The sequence below is a fragment of the Wyeomyia smithii genome, chromosome 3 (genome assembly GCF_029784165.1).
Source record: "Wyeomyia smithii strain HCP4-BCI-WySm-NY-G18 chromosome 3, ASM2978416v1, whole genome shotgun sequence".
NCBI lineage: Eukaryota > Metazoa > Arthropoda > Insecta > Diptera > Culicidae > Wyeomyia > Wyeomyia smithii.
In genome coordinates, this window is record NC_073696.1 from 43,918,418 (window position 1) to 43,938,749 (window position 20,332).

A 20,332-nucleotide genomic window follows, 5' to 3' on the forward strand; every position below is an offset into this window, starting at 1 on the left:
AGATATATGGGGTGTCGAACGTCGTGCATTTCGAGCTCGTCTTGTTCTTAACCGATCAACTTCCCTTCGGGACTCGTATATTTCCTGACTTTTTAATACTCTATCTTCAGTGTTGCGGAGCCTGACACTTTTATTGACCTGCTACTACTCGTGTCTTAACTCGCAAAACTGGAACAAAAACAACGAATTTAATTTTAATTCAACGGCATGTTCAGTATTTGAACAATGCACTTACAACAACTTCATCTGAACAAAAAACACTTCGACCACAGCAGAAATTCGTAGATTAGGGAACATTCCTTTTATAAAATACCCTTAGCGGCATCTTCGTTAGAAAGCATTCCCACTACATGTGGAAGAAAATTATTCGTAACCAACTGAAACCAGTATGAATACTCCACAGAATTCTTGCAAAAACACATTATTATTTTTAATCTATTCTGTTTATTACGCACCGACAGTGTCTTCTTCTCTCTTGAAAAACAGTCACAGCACAAATTAACAGAAACCGACGTTGAATTTAAGTGGCATCAACAGAAACCAATATGAAAATCGCATAGAACTATTCCATAAAATATTTAAAAAAATGAAAGGCTATCGTTTAAGTACGCCCCGGTGATGAAAACTTGTTCCGAATTTTTCCGATCAAAGGCAACAAAAAATCGTTACTCACTAAAACTCACAGAAAACCTCTCAGAATCTCAGAAGGGCGGGAAATATCAAGGGTTGGTTTGTTAACGTTTTATAACTTTTCCAGTTGATTTTCGTTATTGACATGGCATAGTGACAATATGGTTTTGTCCTGAACAAAAATTCTCGCAAAACCTAATGGCCAACGATTTTTCGAGTATTTTTTTTTTTTCAAACATACATGTTACCAATTGTTTTACACGTGACCGTGTGACATAAAGCTGTTTATGCGAGAATATGCATGTTTTCGGTTTAATGCCACCAGTTATCAGGGCTTTGGGCATTATCGAATATCACTCAACTGCGGAGCGCGAAGGTACATACAGACGTTTGAAATTAAATGGTAAATTGGTAGGTACACGGAGCTTCGAAATTTTCGCTTCAATGACATTAATATTGCATCTGCTTTTTGAGGCAAATCTGCTGCCTATGCACAGTGCAATTGACACTTCGCAACATTATAGTTTTCAATTCAACATTTAACAATTAATTGTAAATCCAGAGATTTGTAGGAATGCAATAGTGCCTATTTAACGAAACATGAACAGAAATCAATGTTTTTTGAGAAGCGAAAACTACACGTTTCTTTTACCAGCAAACAGAATCATTGCAGCATGAGCAAATGTCAACGATCTAAGTCAGTGTGCATTTTAGAGAAAATGGAACAGATTGATTAGATCCGAGCAATGGTAAATTAAATCATCGCACATGTAGTGTTATTCTTGTTCTTTCTTTTCATTTATCAGATATATAAATAAAACGATTATATGCAACTTTGCTCAAATAAGCCAGAAATTTAATTTACATTATCAAGTATATGCCCTTGAATAAAATCAAAGCCACGTTGAGAGTATTCACATGCATGTCGAGTTTCCCAGACAACCAGAAGTCGCATAAGTTTGTACGGATTACCTCGTAGAAAGTTCTATGGCACATCAGTATCGTATTGCTGTATGAACAACGTATGTGTTTAATCGCTTATGGTGTTATTTTGCGAACTTCTTGCGATATGTGTAACATACTCGCATAGTAATACACATAAACTCATATCATGCCTGTCCAAACTCGTAGTGAACTGACAAAGTGATGATTATACGTATAAAGCAAAAATCTCCAGTATCACGTCGTATTGCATATAAATTTAGTCGCAAAAGCTATCATTTTGCATCACCGTTAATGACTAAACTCATGAAAACAAGCCTAGATAACTAAAAATCGCTTTTGTTTGCACGGGTTACCTCGTATAAAGTTCTATGGTACATCACTATCGTATAGCTGTATGAGCAACCAAGTGTTTTATCGCATATGGTTTTGTGTTGCGAACTTCTTGCGATGAGTGTAACATACTCACACAGCAATACAGATAAACTCATATAATGTATATTCAAACTTTTATTAATTCCGCAAAGTGATTAACATACGCGAAAACCAAAAGTCTCATGTTTAGTCGCAGAAGGCATCATTTTGTAACACCGTAAACGACTGAATTTATGTTAACTATAGATGCCGCTAATGTTTGCACAGCTTACATCGCACAAGATATTATGATAGATCATTAGCTTGTATGACCAGTGTGAATGTTTCATCGCATATAACGTTGTTTTGCGGAATCTTTGCGCGAATAGGTAATAAACCCGGATTCAAAAACCAATTAACTTTTCTAATGCTTGGTTAAACTCGCAGTAAATCCACACACTGACGAATATGCGCGAAAATCGAAAACCATCCGCATTACAGCGTATCACATATGTATAAATTTAGTCACTTCCCGCCGCTGCTGCTCTTAAAAAAATTAGCCACAGAAAACATCTGCGGACAACTCGGATCAATGATGCACTAAAAAGCAAAGCCTTGGTGCTACATTCCGATTCGGAACTTGACCTTCTGTTAATTTATACACAGACTTCGCAGCCGACTGTTTAGTGTACAGGACAATTGACAGTCTCTCCCGAACCGAGACTCGAACCTACGACGACTGGCTTGTTGGGCCAGCATCGTACCTCAAGACCATCTGGGAGATTCAAGATGATGCACTACTTAGCATAATATCTTTGTTGGAAACTTGCCTATAATTGTTGTTGAAGGCAGTAAAATCACTCAATTTTGTTTAAACAAATGACACAGCACCGAGCGGCCATGACAATTCAACCAAAATGTAAACAACGAACGTTCCCGCAGAAATTTACAAACTAACTCGCAATACGAGATCTTATTAGATTCATGCTTTACGATGTCTTTTGGTCATTTATACGATGAAACTAGAAAGTTATTACCAAAACTCAGAGATTTCCGACAGCGAAACCACGGAGGAGAGAAAAGAATGATGCTTGACAATCTAAGAATCCAAGGTTCGAGTCCGGATGGATACCCAAATATTACAGCGTGTGCCCAAAGGAAAAAGAAAAGAATGGTAAAAACTAAACACTGGCATTTGTAATTTGCTATTTGTTGGAGTTGAACACTAAGCATAATACAATTCGTAAACCTTAAAATTAGAATTAACTTAGAACTAAATATGTTAAACGCCTAAATCTATACTTACACTAAAGGTCTTTCTTAACATTATTTCAATTGAATCAAATTCAAGGCGAAAACCAGTATGCTTTGTGCGCAAGTATTGGTCAATGGATCAAATAAATATTATTCGTTTATGGTCATCTATAAATCTAGAAGCAACTCAGATATGAGATCAGTACCCAATATATCAGTTGAACGTTGAAGTTGAAAAAGCTAAGTGGAATCTTTCTCCTATTGTTCCGCAACGTGTGCGCGGAACTAGCTCAGTGTGATAAGTGCTCGATCAGTGGAATCAAAGTTCATTCTAGCGGGCAAGTTGACTCAGTCCCCAAACTGCTATTCGTTTCGCGGCGTGAGTGATATTTGTGCTGCAGCTATTGCATTTTCCGGGAGCCAATTCATTGGCAAAAAAAATCCTTCGGTGGCCGGCAAATTTAGTTCGTATCGAGAACATTTGGTCCTTCGAGCCGGATCGAAGGAATATAGCAAACCGGGAAGTGCGCGTAATGTGACAAAAAACGCGTTAAAGAGTCATCGTTTGACTAATTAATTGCCACCGCACGTGTTCGGACAACAATTCGCCATCGCGAAATTGATTGTAGCCGCCATCGCGCTCACGGCTGCGCAGTGAATATAAATGCGCAAACATAAATCTGATTTGTGCGCGATTATTTGCGTGATCGACACGCATTAACTAACGGTAGTGACACGGTTAGTCGCGAAGTGATAAATTTCGTGCGGAAGAGCGCATTATTACTGAGGAAAGCGCCGAGGACAGGTGTCGTACCACGACGCCATCGAGCTGGCGGTATTGTTATTGCGTTGTAAACGCCATTTTGGACGCTTGGAGCGTCGCTTGGGTAGCCATTGCTACAAATAGTGATCAAGCTGATCGCTATCTCGATTACCGTCAGTGGACCCAATAACGGACTGGAAATTTGGTGAGTTCGTTCTGATTTATCCGCATGTGGCTAGCAGTAGCATTTTAATCATAAGAAAGTGGGTTAAGTGGGTGACTTTAAGTCATTGTGGCAATTGGTGTTTAAGACGGTCGCTAATCGAGTGGAAAACGTTTCGCGCCCTCGATTTGCGATACCGCGTAGAAGTGGGTACGTTCGCGACGGGAAGGAGCATACGAATCGTTTTAAAACTGCTCACTTCCGGTCGAATTCGCGTTCGCGAAGATCAAATCACCGCGACGGGAAGGATTAATCCGTGCGATTGTGATTTGCTCTCGATTTCGGTTTGGTTTCGCTTAGAAACGATCAGTCCGCGTCGGGAAGGAGATTCGTTTTCGTTTTGGCTGTCGTTTCCGTTTCGATTTTCGTAACATGCCACCTAAGGAGGAAAAGGTGCTGTCTGACCGACTGGTCCAGCGGAAAGAGTTAATGTCAATCCGTGATGCGGTTGAGAAATTTATCGCTCGATTCGAGCCCGCGCGTGACTTATGTCAAGTGAATGTGCGATTAGAATCCTTGGACCGTGCTTATACACAATTTATGGAAGTACAGAATGATGTCGAGAGGTTGGACAAGAACGATAACTTGGAGACGCATTTGACGGAACGCGTGGATTTTGAGCAACGATACTGCGAAGCGAAGGGTTTTCTGCTTTCTCATTTCGGCAACGACGTTAACCAGACGTTAAATAATTCTGTGATGGCCAATTCTCATTCAACATCATCCAGTTTCCACCTCCGATTGCCAAAGATTGACCTACCGAGATTCAATGGTGACTTCTCACGTTGGTTGTCATTTCGGGACACCATCATGTAGATGGTACATTCCAATGCCGACATCCCAACGGTCGCCAAGCTACAGTATCTCATACAGTCACTAGAAGGCGACGCCAAGAAGCCGTTTGAGTCGGTAGACATCGAAGCCGAATTCATCAACATGGGATGCACTTCTGAAAAGGTACGATAACCGCCGTTTTCTCTAGCGACAGCTATTTAGAACCCTTTACGATCTACCATCGGTAAAGCAGGAGTCTGCTACACGGTTACACAATCTCGTCAATGATTTTCAGCGCCATGTTCGAGCCTTGGCGAAGTTGGGTGAACTCGTGCAGCATTGGGACGCTGGTGAATATACTGTCGTATAAGCTGGATCCGTCCACACTACGAGCCTGGGAGGAGAAAACGAGCAACAAAGACGACGTGACATACGAAGAACTGGTTGAGTTCATCTACCAACGTGTACGTGTGTTGAATTCTGTAGGTCCTGGGATACAGCAACCGACAACATCGAAGGTGGCCGGCAGTACTTGGGAAGAAACCAAGTTGAAATTCGCAGCCAATGCAGCTGAACTGTCCAACAAGTCTCCGTCATGCCTGTTGTCGTGCTCAGACAGCCACTCCTTACGAAATTGCCCAGTGTTTCTGGCAAAAGGTGTCCGCCAGCGTCGCGAGCTGGTTTCGCAGAAACGGTTATGTTGGAACTGTTTGAGTTTCGGCCATCAAGCGAAAAAATGTAGGTCGAAATATACGTGTCGTTCGTGTCACGACAAACATCATTCATTATTACATGATTCGTCTTCAAGCAAAGGCACGCAAAATGCTACCGATTCAGGATCGCCACAACCAATCTCCCCGGTTCAGCAACCGCTTCCATCTGCTTCAAACTCCGTTCAACCGCAAGTAAGCATGGCGGCTCAAACCGCATGCAATATGGTCCTGTTGGAAACAGTTGCACTCAACGTTGCTGATGATCACGGTAAGGAATACAAGGCCAGAGCACTCCTTGATTCGGCATCCATGTCGAATTTCATTTCGAAGAATTTCGCACAGCTTCTGCTCACCCGTCGGTCGAAGGTGGATATTTCAGTTGCAGGGATCGGCCTGTCCACACAAAGGATTAAGAGCGCTATTAGGGCTACAATAGTGTCGAGAACTCAACCATTCACTACCAAACTCGAGTTTCTCATCTTGGGGCAGCCATCCGCTGAGCTGCCAACCATGCCGATCGATATATCGGCCTGGAATCTCCCGCAAGTTACGCTTGCAGATGCACAATTCCATGTACCAGGAAGTATTGATCTTGTTATCGGAAGTGAAGCTTTCTGGGAATTACATACAGGTAGGAAGCTCTGTATTGGAAATGGGCTTCCTTGGTTGAGTGAATCGCCATTCGGATGGGCGGTCTCTGGTGCCGCATCAAATGGGCTTATGTGCATTCCACGGATCTGCAATTTTTCCACTTTAAATCAACAGCTAGAGGCTGCACTTCAGAAGTTCGAACGATTCCCACTGGGCCTGCACACTCCATCGAAGAGAATCGTTGCGAAGAATTGTACAACGCAACTGTTAGTCGCGGACCGTCGGGTAGATATATCGTGCGGCTGCCACGAGTTGAAAATCCTGAAATCATTCTGGGGACCTCCAGGGCTATTGCAGAACGCCGTTTTCATAGTCTGGAGCGTCGATTTTCCTACAGTCAAGGACTCGTATCACCGCTTTATGGCTGAGTATGAACAGCTCGGTCATATGAAAAGGCTAGAAGAGCCTATAGACGATACCAAATTACATTGCTACTTACCGCATTACCCAGTATTCAAGGACTCTAGCACAACGACGAAGGTCAGAGTCGTTTTTGACGCGTCGTGCAAGACGGCGTCTGGTTATTCACTCAACGACACGTTACTGGTTGGACCCGTAGTGCAGCAAGACTTGCTGTCCATCGTCATGAGGTTTCGGACACATCCCATCGCTCTCGTTGCCGACATTGAAAAAATGTACCGGCAAATTCGGCTTCACACTGAGGATCAACCGCTTCAGCGAATCCTATGGCGTGCGCACCCAGACGCACCTGTTTTCACTTATGAGCTGCAGACAGTAACATATGGCACGGCTAGTGCTCCTTATCTGGCCACTCGATCTTTGCAGCAGATAGCAGAGGATAATCGACAGTATTATCCTACAACAGCCAACTCAGTCACGGAAGATTTCTACGTGGACGATTTTCTGTCTGGTGCGCCAGACATAGAATCTGCTATAAGACGTCGCAAAGAAGTTTCAACAATGCTTAGCACCGCTGGGCTGCCACTAAAAAAGTGGGCATCGAATGCCCCCGAGGTTCTCGAGGATGTCCCGCCAGACGATCTGGCCATTCTCCCTTATCGGAACCTACAGGACGATCAAGCCGTGTCCACCCTCGGTCTTGTTTGGGAACCAAAGTCGGACGTACTGCCCGCTCCCGTCCTGACAAAACGCAAGGTACTGTCGTACATTGCGCAGATTTTCGACCCACTTGGAATCGTGGGTCCAACGATTGCCATGGCCAAACTCTTCATGCAACATCTCTGGGCGTTGAAAAAGAATGGCGAATCCTGTGAGTGGGACACTCCGCTCCCCCCGAAACTGCAAGCGGTATGGAAACAATTCCATACCACACTTTTGATGATAGGCGAAGTTCGCGTTCCACGTTTCGTGTCTGTACCTGAGGGCAATAACATCCAGCTTCATTTTTTCTCGGATGCGTCAGAGCGAGCTTATGGGACATGCTGCTATGTTCGTACCGAAACTGCAGGTATTGTTTCGGTCCATTTGTTGGCTTCTAAATCTAAAGTCTCGCCGTTAGCTACACGTCACACTATCGCCAGGTTGGAGTTATGCGCCGCAGAATTATCGGTCAAGCTGTACAAGAAAATTAAAACCGCCGTAAAACTGTCATCAATCGCATACTTCTGGACAGATTCCGCAACTGTTTGCGTGGTTGCGTGGGCCTCCGACGCGTTGGAAAACCTTCGTTGCCAACCGGGTATCGAAGATGCAGCTTTCTACCGATCCAGAGATCTGGTGTCACGTTTCCGGCATCGAGAATCCCGCCGACGATTTATCACGCGGTTTGAACCCAATCGATCTCCTAAATCGCACACGCTGGTGGACTGGCCCACCATATCTACTGCTTCCGCAAGAACGTTGGCCAAAATCACCGTTGTTGGAACGAGAATCAACTGATGTGGCTGCCGAGGGACGCAAGGTCCCACTTGTTGCCATGACCACAACACAACTCAGCTTCTGCAATTGGCTGTTTGCACGATACTCCAGCTATACAAAACTACGCCGAGTAACTGCTTTCTGTCAACGTTTCCTTCGAGCGTTCCGTGCGCGCTACCTGCTACGTCGTTTAAATACAAGAAAGGACACACCGCTTATCGTAAAGAACACACATCGTTTAGTTTCACCGATAGTTTCACCGCTTACCACGCGCGAACTTGAATACGCCGAACTGTCACTCTGCTACCTAGCACAAGCAGAGATATTTGCTCAAGAGATCTCCGATCTCACTGCTGGCGAACAAGTTGCCAAATCGTCAGTACTTAAATGGTTGAACCCGTTTATTGATTCGGATCGCATCCTACGTGTTGGTGGCCGGCTTCGTCATGCCGCTTCCAATGACAAACGTCATCCGATAGTGTTGTCTGCTGAGCATCCATTTTCTGCTCTGTTGGCTAGTCACTTCCATTTGAAGCTACTGCACGCAGGTCCGCAATTCCTGCTAGCCACTCTCCGCCAGAAGTTTTTGATTCTTGGCGGGAGGAATTTAGTAATATCCGTCTTCCACCATTGCCACACTTGTTTTCGTAGCAAGCCCACACTAGTCCAGCAGAGCACAGCAGATTTACCCCAATCGCGAGTGTCACCGACGCGACCGTTTTCCGTCTGCGGAGTCGATTACTGTGGACCATTCTTTCTGAAGTCCGTAGTCCGCAACCGTGGCCCTACAAAGGTGTATGTGGCCATCTTCGTCTGCTTCTCTACAAAGGCGGTTCACATCGAGCTGGTGAGTGACCTGTCTACGCCAGCGTTCCTAGCAGCTCTTCGTCGTTTGGTGGCCCGCAGAGGTAAAATAAGTGAACTGCACTCGGACAACGCAACCGCCTTCAAGGGTGCTTCAAATGCACTAAACAGTGTTTACCGGATGCTGAAGGTCGATGGAGAAGATCGGAAGCAGATCTTCAACTGGTGTTCCGAGAATGAGATAACCTGAAAATTCATTCCACCTCGAGCACCACATTTTGGTGGCCTCTGGGAGGCCGCGGTCAAGTCAGCGAAGACCCAACTACTGAAAACAATGGGCAACGTCAACATAGCATATGAGGATATGCTCACATTACTGGCGCAGATAGAAATGTGCCTTAATTCTCGTCCGCTACCGGACGATCCATCCGATTTAGAGGTCCTCACGCCAGGACACTTCCTCGTGGGAAATAGTCTACAAGCTATTCCTGAAGCCGACCTTAAGGAAACTCCGGGTAATCGTTTGACCAGTTGAAAGCTGACTCAGAAACGGTTTCAAATAATTTGGTCTCGTTGGTATCCAGAGTATTTGCAGCAGTTGCAGTCCCGAGCAACAAAGGGTTGCAACCCACCAGTTGCGGTCGAAGTCGGCAGAATCGTCGTCATCAAGGAGGACAACATCCCACCTGCCAGCTGGCCGCTAGGCAGGATCATCAAGTGTCATCCGGGCAAAGTTGGTGTCGTTCGTGTGGTCACGCTGCGAACCGCAACATCCAAAGAAGTTGTCCACCCCGTAGCCAAAATCGCCCTGCTTCCGACAGTCTCGAAGAATCCATAATCCTGGTAGAGCCACCCGGACCGGGAGAACCTGCTCGAGGCGCACCTGCGCATCGCACAGGTAATTGCAATTCCAATGTATTAAATCCAATCGTTCGATCTACCTGATCTTTTCTTTCTTCTCGGTGATGGTGAGGAAATCATGTGAAGACAGTACTCGCTTCCTATGGCTCCAACTGTTGAATTTACCGGTCGATGGATGGGAAACAAAAATACAGTATCCGTTTCTCATCAAAACTGCTGCAGTCGAGCAAGCTCTATGGAACTATTGAAACACCGACGTATTTCAAGGTGGCCGGAATGTTGGAGTTGAACACTAAGCATAATACAATTCGTAAACCTTAAATTTAGAATTAACTTAGAACTAAATATGTTAAACGCCTAAATCTATACTTACGCTAAAGGTCTTTCTTAACATAAATTCAATTGAATCAAATTCAAGGCGAACACCAGTATGCTTTGTGCGCAAGTATTGGTCAATCGATCAAATAAATATTATTCGTTTATTGTCATCTATAAATCTAGAAGCAACTCAGATATGAGATCAGTACCCAATATATCAGTGGAACAGTACGGTCGGTTTGCGCGTTTCTAGTCCGAAAGCAAATAAAGTGAAAAAGCTAAGTGGAATCTTTCTCCTATTGTTCCGCAACGTGTGCGCGGAACTAGCTCAGTGTGATAAGTGCTCGATCAGTGGAATCAAAGTTCATTCTGGCGGGCAAGTTGGCTCAGTCCCCAAACTGCTATCCGTTTTGCGGCGTGAGTGATATTTGTGCTGCAGCTAGTGCATTTTCCGGGAGCCAATTCATTGGCAAAGAAAAACCTTCGGTGGCCGGCAAATTTAGTTCGTATCGCGAACACTATTCCTTGTAATATGAATAGCAAGGGATAAATAATGCAAAATAATTGCTACTTTGTTCGCTATATTTTTTTATTTTTACTTGAAGGTGATTTAATCGCACGTTATAATAAACAAATACGGAGGAATGCATGGCGAACATCGCATAAATATCTGAAATAATTTGCTAATGTTGACTTGTGAAGTCGCATTAAGTAATAAAAGAACCCGTAGTGAATATTCATATATCGCTTATAGTTTCGTTTCAAATCGCAAATATGAAGTTGTAGAGTGGCATTGAATCATGAAACAGCTCGTATAAGTTATCAAGCTTTAACAGTTAAAGTCGCATATATGAACTTTTTTCATCGTAAAAGTTTTTTGATATTTTGGAAATGCACGCATATCGCCTCCACTTTTGCGCGAATAAGCAACATTAGCAGCATCTTGTGCGACGGAACTATCACGAATAAATGCACGTACAATGCGATGACTGTTTGCATTATACGCGTAAATTGGTTGTCTGGGTTGTTGCTACCACGCTATAGCTCTTTTGCAGAAAAGGTGTAGTAGGCAGCGAAAACGAATATCACTTTATATGTGAATCATTAACAGGTGCTTGTTTACTCAGCAACGACGCCTCAATAACGGCGCTACAACAGGTTGTCTACCGCTCATAGCCTGCAATCATAATAATCTAATGACGTTGTTTTTGGAGTAAAAGGCGGGAAAAGGCGAAAATGTATTTCATTTTTTTTTAACTTTATCAATTGATTATTGTTATTTTCATGACTTATTAACTCGTCGGAGATCAAGACAAAACAAGCACAAAAAGAATCATTTAAATCCGTTGATTTCATTTGGAGTGAAACGCCGTTATACAGACACCAACATATTTTTATTTAATAGATTGATTTCAAGTAGCACACCTAATACAAACGGAGACGATTTTTGTGTCTTATGACCGTGTTACCGTTGCGCAACTCTTGCCCTACAATGTTCATGCAGAAAAGTGCCAGCAAATTTCTTACGAATGCTTACGAAGGGGAGAGGGGGATTCAGAAGCATCTTACGTAAGAATTAAAAATTTATAAAAAACTGAAAAAAAAGTTTACAAAACAAAAAAAATTAAATTAGTTGAATTTTTTTATCGCTGCGATCTTAACAGTTGAACCTTGGGAAAGCAGTGAATCGCCGTCGCTGGGTGATTGCGTGCTTTACTTCAATTTCTTACTTAATTTTGAATTTTGTTTACTTTAACATAGTATTAACTGTATTAACTTGTTCTGTTTCATCCTCTACGAATATGCTATGTGTAAAAAAACCTAAATTATTTCAACTAGCGGTCAGACTCAGCCTTTCTCATTTAAACTTATTATTTGTAAAAATAGATTTACATGAATGCTTAAATCTAATAAAGGTATATTCACTCTTTGGGTTCCAAAATATTGATGTTGTTATTAAAGTATAAAATATGAAATTTAACGTAATGTTAGTGCTGAAGAAATAGCGAAATAAAAGAAATGGCTCTTAATTTCGAACAATTTAATCACGAGCGTTCAGATAGTACGATACCATATTTAAATCATGTTGAGGCCATATTGATCAAAGCAGGTATATTGTTGAATAGTCTTCATAATTCATAATACATCAGTTAACCCTTAACTAGTTCGTTCATCTGAAATCAATATTGTTCAAATCGGTTGTGTAGTTTCTAAGATAATGAAGTTTCGTGATTTTCACATTTCGATACATTACAGACGAAGTTACAGTCCGATTACAGCAAAATTAAATAGGGTGTTATGAGGCAGCTAGACCTTTCATTTGATACAAATTCTGTGGAAATCGGGTCAACCATCTCTTATTGAGTCCAAGTAGTTTTCGGGATATGTTTCTTTTCATAGCTGGATTTCACATTTTTGAACATAACAGGCAAAGTAATAATCCATTTGAAAAAAAAAGTGATATTGGGAGAGCATCACACACACACACATACACATACACACACATGCAGAAAATGCTCAGCTCGTCGAACTGAGTCGAATGATTTACGACATTCGGTCCTTTTGAGCACTTTTATACCTTTAATTTTTGCAGTGATTGCTATATCTTTCTAGGAGAAAGGTAAAAAGTGAAATGATAGATATGACTTTTAATTTCAACTTCAATCCCGAGCAAGGCCGTAAACATTAAATTAGTACAATATCAAATTTAAATGATATTGAGGCCACATATTTTGATCGTAGCTATAGTTTTAAACAGCCTGCGGGTTACGTTTCTTTCTATAACTTTTAAACCACATGTTTAAACATTATGAAATTCATTGTTTAAGGGTTCAAAAGCCCATTATTTTTAATTCAACTATGTTCATAGCTTCTGAGATATAAGAGCGTTTTTCACATTCTGACGCAGCGCCAAAACTAAAAGTTTGATTACAATGAAATTCAATAGCAACATAAGCGGCAAATAGATCTTTAATTTGACACCAAGATAGAAAGAATCGGTCAGACCATCTCTGGGAAAAGTGAGTGCGAAAAAAAGGTGCACATACACACGTACACACGTACACACCCACACACAAACATATACTCTTATACATGCATATATGCAGAAAATGCTCAATTCGTCGAACTGAGTCGAGTAGTATATGAAATTCGGCCATTCGGATCCCATTTCTACCTTTTAATTAGCCAGTGATCGTTAGGAGATAGTCAATATTTTTACTTTCATTTTGTGATTTCACATTTTTATAAACAACGGACAAAGTAACAATCCGATTGCAATGAAATTCAATAGCAACCTATGGAGCAACCAGACCTTTCATTTGACACTAATTTTGTGAAAATCGGTTCAGCCATCTCTGAGAAAAATGAGTGAGTTTAAACAATCTCAGGATAACTTTTCTTTATATAACTTTTGAACCATTTGTTCAATCAAAACGAAATTCAAAAGTTAAGGGTTCTGAAAACAGCCCAATCATTTGAAACCCGTTTTTTTGAAATCGGTTATGTGGTTTCTGAGATATTGATGTTTCGTGATTTTTACATTTTGATACATAACCTCTAAACTAAAAATCCGATTACAATGACATTCGATAGCAACTTATGGCGCAACTAGACCTTTCATTTGCAATTAATTTTATGAAAATCGGTCCAGCCATCTCTGAGAAAAGTGAGTGAGAAAAAAAAGTTGCACATACACACACACACATACACACATACACACATACATACATACATACAGAAAATGCTCAGTTCGTCGAAAGGGGTCGAGTGGTATATGCCATTCGGCCATTGGGACCACTTTTGTACCTTTGGTTTTTCCAGAGATTGCTATACCTTTCTAGGAGAAAGGCAAAAATGTTATACGTTCGAAAATATTTTTTTCCCTAAAAAGACAATCTTACGTAAGATTCATGGGGGAGGGGAGAGGAGTGATGCAAAATCTTACTAAGCCTTATTATGGGGGGAGGGGGAGTCGAAAATTTCGAAAAAAGTCCTTACACAATAAATGGATGACGCCATATTTATATACTATGTCTTTCAAACCAAACATATTTCGTCTCCTAATTTGCTATGTATTAAAAAATGTTTTTAAATTTCCCCATGGGCGCAACTAAGGAAAATTTCTAGGGTGGGCTAGTTTTCATGTATTTCATTTTAAAAAAGAGAAAAAAGAGTTTAAATATGCTTATTTAACGACGCTTAAAATAGTATCGTAAAAGCAGAAAAAATCACTTCGGGATAGAATCTCCGAAGATGTACTGAATATCTTGAACACATCGTCAACGCCAAGCTCTTTCAGCAACAATGATTAGGGTTTGCAATATTCCCGTAAATAGATTTCCCGGGAAACGGGAATGAAAAATCTCATTTCCCGGGAATTCCCGGGAACCGGGAAAGGAAAAAATCCTTAGAAAAAATGAGATTTCAAATAAAGTTTATTAGTAAAAAGTTTCAAACAATCGATTACAATTTAATTATCAATTGAAGCACAAAATTTATTCAAGTTCACTCCAGAAATTCATGAACAATCGTCTAACAATCGCCTCAGTTCCGCTGACAATTTTTCGTTAGGCCCAAATAATGTAGTTCCCTGCTGTAACACTTCGCTTAAGATCGCTGAATCACCGCTGGTGTCTGATTTCTAAAATACTTCTAAATCACCGATTCCAGCTCTTGCTACATGTCATTAGAAACTGAAGAGTCCAATACTTTTAGTTTGTTGGAGATAAAGCTGAGTGTTTGGCAGCCAGATTTTAGAACATTTGAATGCCTTCGTATTTAATGTGAAATCGCGGCCACGTCCCAAGTTACACTGACTGAGTTTTATTAATTTATTTATTTCTGGTCGAATTGATTTACGGGTTTCAATTTCTTTTATCAATTAGCAGGTTTCAAAATTTTTTGTTGATAAACAAAGAAAAAATCAAGCAACTATCCGCGTAGTAGTAAACTCACTAGCGAAAAAAAGTCATGAGACGAAGAAAATATTTCTTAATTTATCGTTCACTGACTAAGACAGCATATATTTTTGACAAATAAATTAAGCAAATAATTTGATATTACACGGCAAGCAAATATTGATCGTCGTTTCAAGCAAATATTTGCTTCGTATAATGCACACTATGGAGCTGCTCTACACTTATACGACGTAAGTTTCGTGTTTTGATACGATATTTAGTTTTATTGCAATATTGTATGGCAAATTTTTCGAGGAGCTCGGGAATCCCGGGATCCCGGGAATCAATATTCCTATTCCCGGGATCCGGGAATCCCGGGAAAAGGCAATTCCCGGGAAATCGTTCCCGGGATTGCAAACCCTAACAATGATTCGATATTGGGGAGAGCTAGATTTGGTGAACGGCTGGGCAGTGCTTTTTAACAGTTCACCCGTACTAGTTAGAATAAAATAGACCCCAGTGTGGTTCAAGGCATAATGCCCTATTACTACCTCCACGTGGTACCGACTGGGATACGAGCAACCAAGGAAAAACCGGTGAACCGGTGGGGTAGTTGTTCTCCTTAGAGAGCAGCTTGTCTGCGCGTCTACTCCACAGGCTAGGGGCGGCTCAAACAGCGACTGATCCGGACCGGACGGTTGAACTATGAAATGCGGTGTCTCGCCAGCTACATCCATGGCGGCAGCTCCGTCGCGAGACTAGGCATCGCAGCCCTAGTAAGGCAGCATACTAAAATAAACATACTACGGAGAATCAAGAATTCAAAACGAACCGGAACAATCGGCAATGACCCAGCCGACGAAATAAGGACGACGATTAGAAGCTCAGTACATGTAACAGTAGATCGCTTAACGACCCGGATGTCGACCGGATTCTGCTGGATCAGCTAGAACCCCGCCACTTCGACATCGTTGCGCTCCAGGGGCATTGCCTGAAAGGAGAGAAGGAACGGTGGACAGGTTGTGTTTGTTGAGAATTAAAGGCCGGTTCCACAACTACACTATTCCCAATGTGCACTGCCCTCACGAAGGAAGACCTGATGCAGGGAAAGAAGCGTTCTACGCACAGCTGGAGAAACTCTACGATAGCTGCTCGCGTAGAGATATCAAGATCGTCGTTGGGGACATGAACGGAAGGATAGACTTATATAAGCCGGTTATCGGCCCGCACAGCCTGCTATGCACCAACTTCGCAGCTTCCCGCGGATTATCAGTCCAAAGTCCCTTCTTACCTCGACCAACGTACAGCAAAACAAATTGACCACGTTCTCAACGACGGCCCGTTCTTCTCAGACATTACAAACGTACGCACCAATCACGGTGATGATCGGACATGACCACTTCGATACAAAAAACTACAAAACCCTGATAACCGGTAGTCCTCTACGGAAGTCCTTTTGATATTTTCGAACAGATGGTGCCTATCGGCGAACAGAAGGTGACTATCTACGGTGGAGCATAAGCGGACGACGGATAATGGCTACAGCGCATGAACCATGAGCTACAAGCGCTGCTTGGAGAGAACCCCATTGCACACCTGGCGAAAGACAATAGGTTGCGGTGGGCCGGTCACATCATAAGAATGCCGGACGACAACCATGTGAAATCACTTCTCTCCAGCAACCCTACCGGCACAAGAAATTAAGGGGCGCAGCGTGCATGATGGCTCGATCAGATCGAAAGAGACTTGCGAGTGATGAGACGTCTGAACTGCTCTGATATATAGTATGGAATGTATATATATTGAATACAATCATTCTCTAGGAAATTCTAGGGAGGGGCTAAACACGTTCTAGGGGGGGCTTCAGCCCCCCCGTAATTGCGCCCATGGATTTCCCCAAATTTTTAGATTTTAAGAAGCATTAGAAAGAATACCTTTTTCATTTCACAACCATTCGAGGCAGCAAGCAACAGAGGTTTACGATTTGCTGCGACAGCACAGTGGTGCGAGAGCTCAAAAACGTGAACTAAATTCATTTGCTCTCCAAATAATGGTTTTATTGACATATTATCTTCCGAAGATATTTAGTATATAAAAAGGCTCAAATCATGACAAAAAGTTTTAGTCCGAAACTCAATCGCTAGTGGCGCTGCAAAATTTTACTTTTTAGTCCTACACTTTAGAGGAATGGTGTCTTCAACAAAGTTATAGATAAAGTTCTTACAAAAAACATTGTCGAAAACACCTTTGTACTAACTCTTTTGTTTTGGATATACAATATTTCTTATTAGACTTTCTCTAAAATTAGTTTTTTTCGAATATACAAAAAACTGTAATTTTTAGAAGGTTCTAATGTTCTACATATATTTGTATATCATCGAAACACACAACTTTGTAGAAGACACAAAATAGATAGCTTCCACACAAACCGAGTTATTGCCAAAAAATGTTAAAAAAGCATCATTTTTTGTACACACCAAGTACACAAAAATGCAAAAACTAGCAGACGAAACCTGCATAGAATGAAATATTATCAAAATCACTCTACAAAATCACTTTGATCGTTTGTCCCTTTTAGTATCTTCATTGCCTGATATGAAATTCAAAAACTAGTAATAGCTTTAGACAAATTCACGCAAAGAACCGATCTCACTGTATCGATCTTTTTTTAGTACTGTGAATCTAGAAGGCATTTTCTAGTCCGAGAAGGCACAAGAAAGCCGGAACAAAGACATCAAGAGGTATGATGAGCTTGCTGAAATATTTGAAAACGCAAAATAATTATTACCTTCATAGATACAGATTAGACCATATCAAAAAGTTATATAGAACAGCCGTAAATGTTGATTTACTATACCGTTTTCTGGAATCAATAGATCTAGTTATAAGCAGTTTGCGAGACAAGCCACCTAATGAGATCTGCGGTGATGGAAAATACAGGCTAGATATTATTTAGGAGGATAATGCTAATTCTGATGGGGATGATTTTTCAACTTTTTATTTTTTATACATTTATTTAAGCTAAATTAATACATAAAAATATAACTTAATTATTAAAACAATGCAATAGATGATACAACATTTTTATTTTGGAAAAGGTATGCAGTTATCAGTAATCTGGCCAACGTTTTGACGTGTATTGTCATCGAAAAAGTTGAGTAAGGCTGTTTTTTAAACAAAACTTAGGCAATGAAGATACTGGAAGGGACAAACGTTCAAAGTGATTTCGTAGAGTGATTATGATAATATTTCATTCTATGCAGGTTTCGTCTGCTAGTTTTTTGTCCGCTATTTTGTGCTCTATGTGTGTACAAAAAAGGATGCTCTTTTAACATTTTTTGGCACTATCTCGGTTTGTGTGGAAGCTATCTATTTTGAGTCTTCTACAAAGTTATGTGTTTCGATGATATACAAATGAATGTAAAACATTTTAACCTTCTAAATGTTACAGGTTTTTGTATATTCGAAAAAAACTAATTTTAAAGACAAGTCTAATAAGAAATGTTATGCATCCAAAACAAAAAGAGTTAGAAGAAAAGTGTCTTCGACAATGTTTTTTGTAAGAACTTTATCTCTGACTTTGCTGAAGACACCATTTCTCTAAAGTGTAAGACTAAAAAGTTAGATTTTGCAGCGCCACTAGCGGTTGAGTTTCGAACTAAAACTTTTTGTCATTATTTGAGCCTTTTTATATACTAAATATCTTTGGAAGATAGTATGTCATTAAAACCATTATTTGGAGAGCAAATGAATTAAGTTCACGTTTTTGAGCTCTCGTACCACTGTGGACAGGAGAAACGGCAACTGTGGTGGATCAATTTGAGAATCTAGCAAATTGAAGAAGATCCCCTAACGAGTTTTTTCTGTCCACCTTAAGTGATATCGAAACGTGAGAGCCGAAAAACTTCGATCTCGAAGACTGGTTTTATCAGGACTTCAGACTGGACGTTTTTCTCTAGCATTGCAGCTTGCAGTCTGATTGTGAAAGCCTGTTAAGTATTGATTTTGTTTCATATGTGCCACTGAATTCGAATGAAACTCAAGACCGTTCGATGTTTAAATCAACACGATATCTCATTCACAGCATCACTGCTACAAAAACTACACCACCACGTCGTCGGCAACTGCACAAAAAACGGAAATTTATCTGTTGATCTCTAAACTTTGCAGACAATAAAGTGTTTAGCTGTGTAAATAAATAAGTCCTCTTATCGCAGCACCGAGCGGAATAAATCACTTAAATTGAATTGAGCCAGTTTGTGCGAGAAACTCAGAATTGTCGTAAAAAGTTGCTCTCACCTCTCTGTGCTTCTCTTCGCTGCTCCGTACCTGGTCACAGAATAAGTAATTTAATATTAGAAAGCAGGTAAGCATTAAACTCTAGTTAACTCTAACTTGCTTAGGGCCAGACGGTGTGCACTCTAGAAAAAAACTGAGTTGCTGAACCATATGTTTTTAATGTTTTAACCTGTATAAAATTAAAATAAAATATAAATTGGTTTTTTCTAGTAGATTTGCCACATTTTTTCTATCCATTTCAAGTAATTTGGAAATTTAGAGAACGTGCATGATGTGTTATTATAGTCTACTCACCTCCGGAAAATATTTACTCACATACAAAACGTTCCTCCCCGTTGTTATCCCCAGCAGATACTGGAATTGAATTGCCCTGAGGTATGGCTGGAGGGAGCCTCGCGTGTGTGCAGTATGTGTAAACAGCAGCAATTGCCGCTCGGCATGCGACGGAGCAGCGTATGATGTAGCGGGCTAACGACCCATAATCGTGGCCAGCCATCGTTAACACCCAGCCGTGAAAATGGGAAAATCACAAAGTAATTTAATTCTCAACGACGACGACGACAGTGGTGCTATGTTACGGTGTGCAAAATAGAAAACATGCCCGTGTTGGTATTTGTTCCGATCGCCCGCGTGCAACATGTTTTATCCCAAAACATATTTTGATTGTTTTGACGGGCGCATGCTTAAACAGGCTTGTCACGTAGGGCGAGCGAAATCTGTTTTCGTAACGGCTTTGGTATTTAACAGAAACGGAAAGGCTATAATGTAATGATGATAATGTAATAAATTATTACTGAGCTGGATGGAAGTTTTCATAGAATCGAAGATTTAGGTATTTTTACACATAATGTTGTGTGTTGTTCTAGTTAACGCAGGCGAGTTTGATAATAGGATGGAGCAGGCGATTTACGTCACTGATGTAAGCAAAAGATACAAACTTTTTTCTATGTTAAGCCTTGTTGTATTACAAAAAAAAACATGAACTTTCAATAACTTAGCTGATTGGAAC

At 41.0% G+C, this 20,332-nt stretch overlaps 2 protein-coding genes across 2 annotated transcripts; both read left to right on the forward strand.

Moving 5' to 3' along the window:
• The first annotated feature begins 5,239 nt into the window (after positions 1-5,239).
• On the forward strand, positions 5,240-8,164 carry LOC129728252 (uncharacterized). Its single transcript, XM_055686675.1, has one exon. The coding sequence runs from the start codon at positions 5,240-5,242 to the stop codon at positions 8,162-8,164; it is 2,925 nt and encodes a 974-aa protein (XP_055542650.1).
• Positions 8,165-8,201: 37 nt separating this feature from the next.
• LOC129728253 (uncharacterized) lies at positions 8,202-9,197 on the forward strand. Its single transcript, XM_055686676.1, has one exon. The coding sequence runs from the start codon at positions 8,202-8,204 to the stop codon at positions 9,195-9,197; it is 996 nt and encodes a 331-aa protein (XP_055542651.1).
• The last annotated feature ends 11,135 nt before the right edge of the window (positions 9,198-20,332 follow it).

Coding starts and splice junctions, on each gene's coding strand:
- LOC129728252 (XM_055686675.1), top strand. CDS start 5,240: ATGTTCGAGCCTTGGCGAAGTTGGGTGAACTCGTGCAGCATTGGGACG.
- LOC129728253 (XM_055686676.1), top strand. CDS start 8,202: ATGACCACAACACAACTCAGCTTCTGCAATTGGCTGTTTGCACGATAC.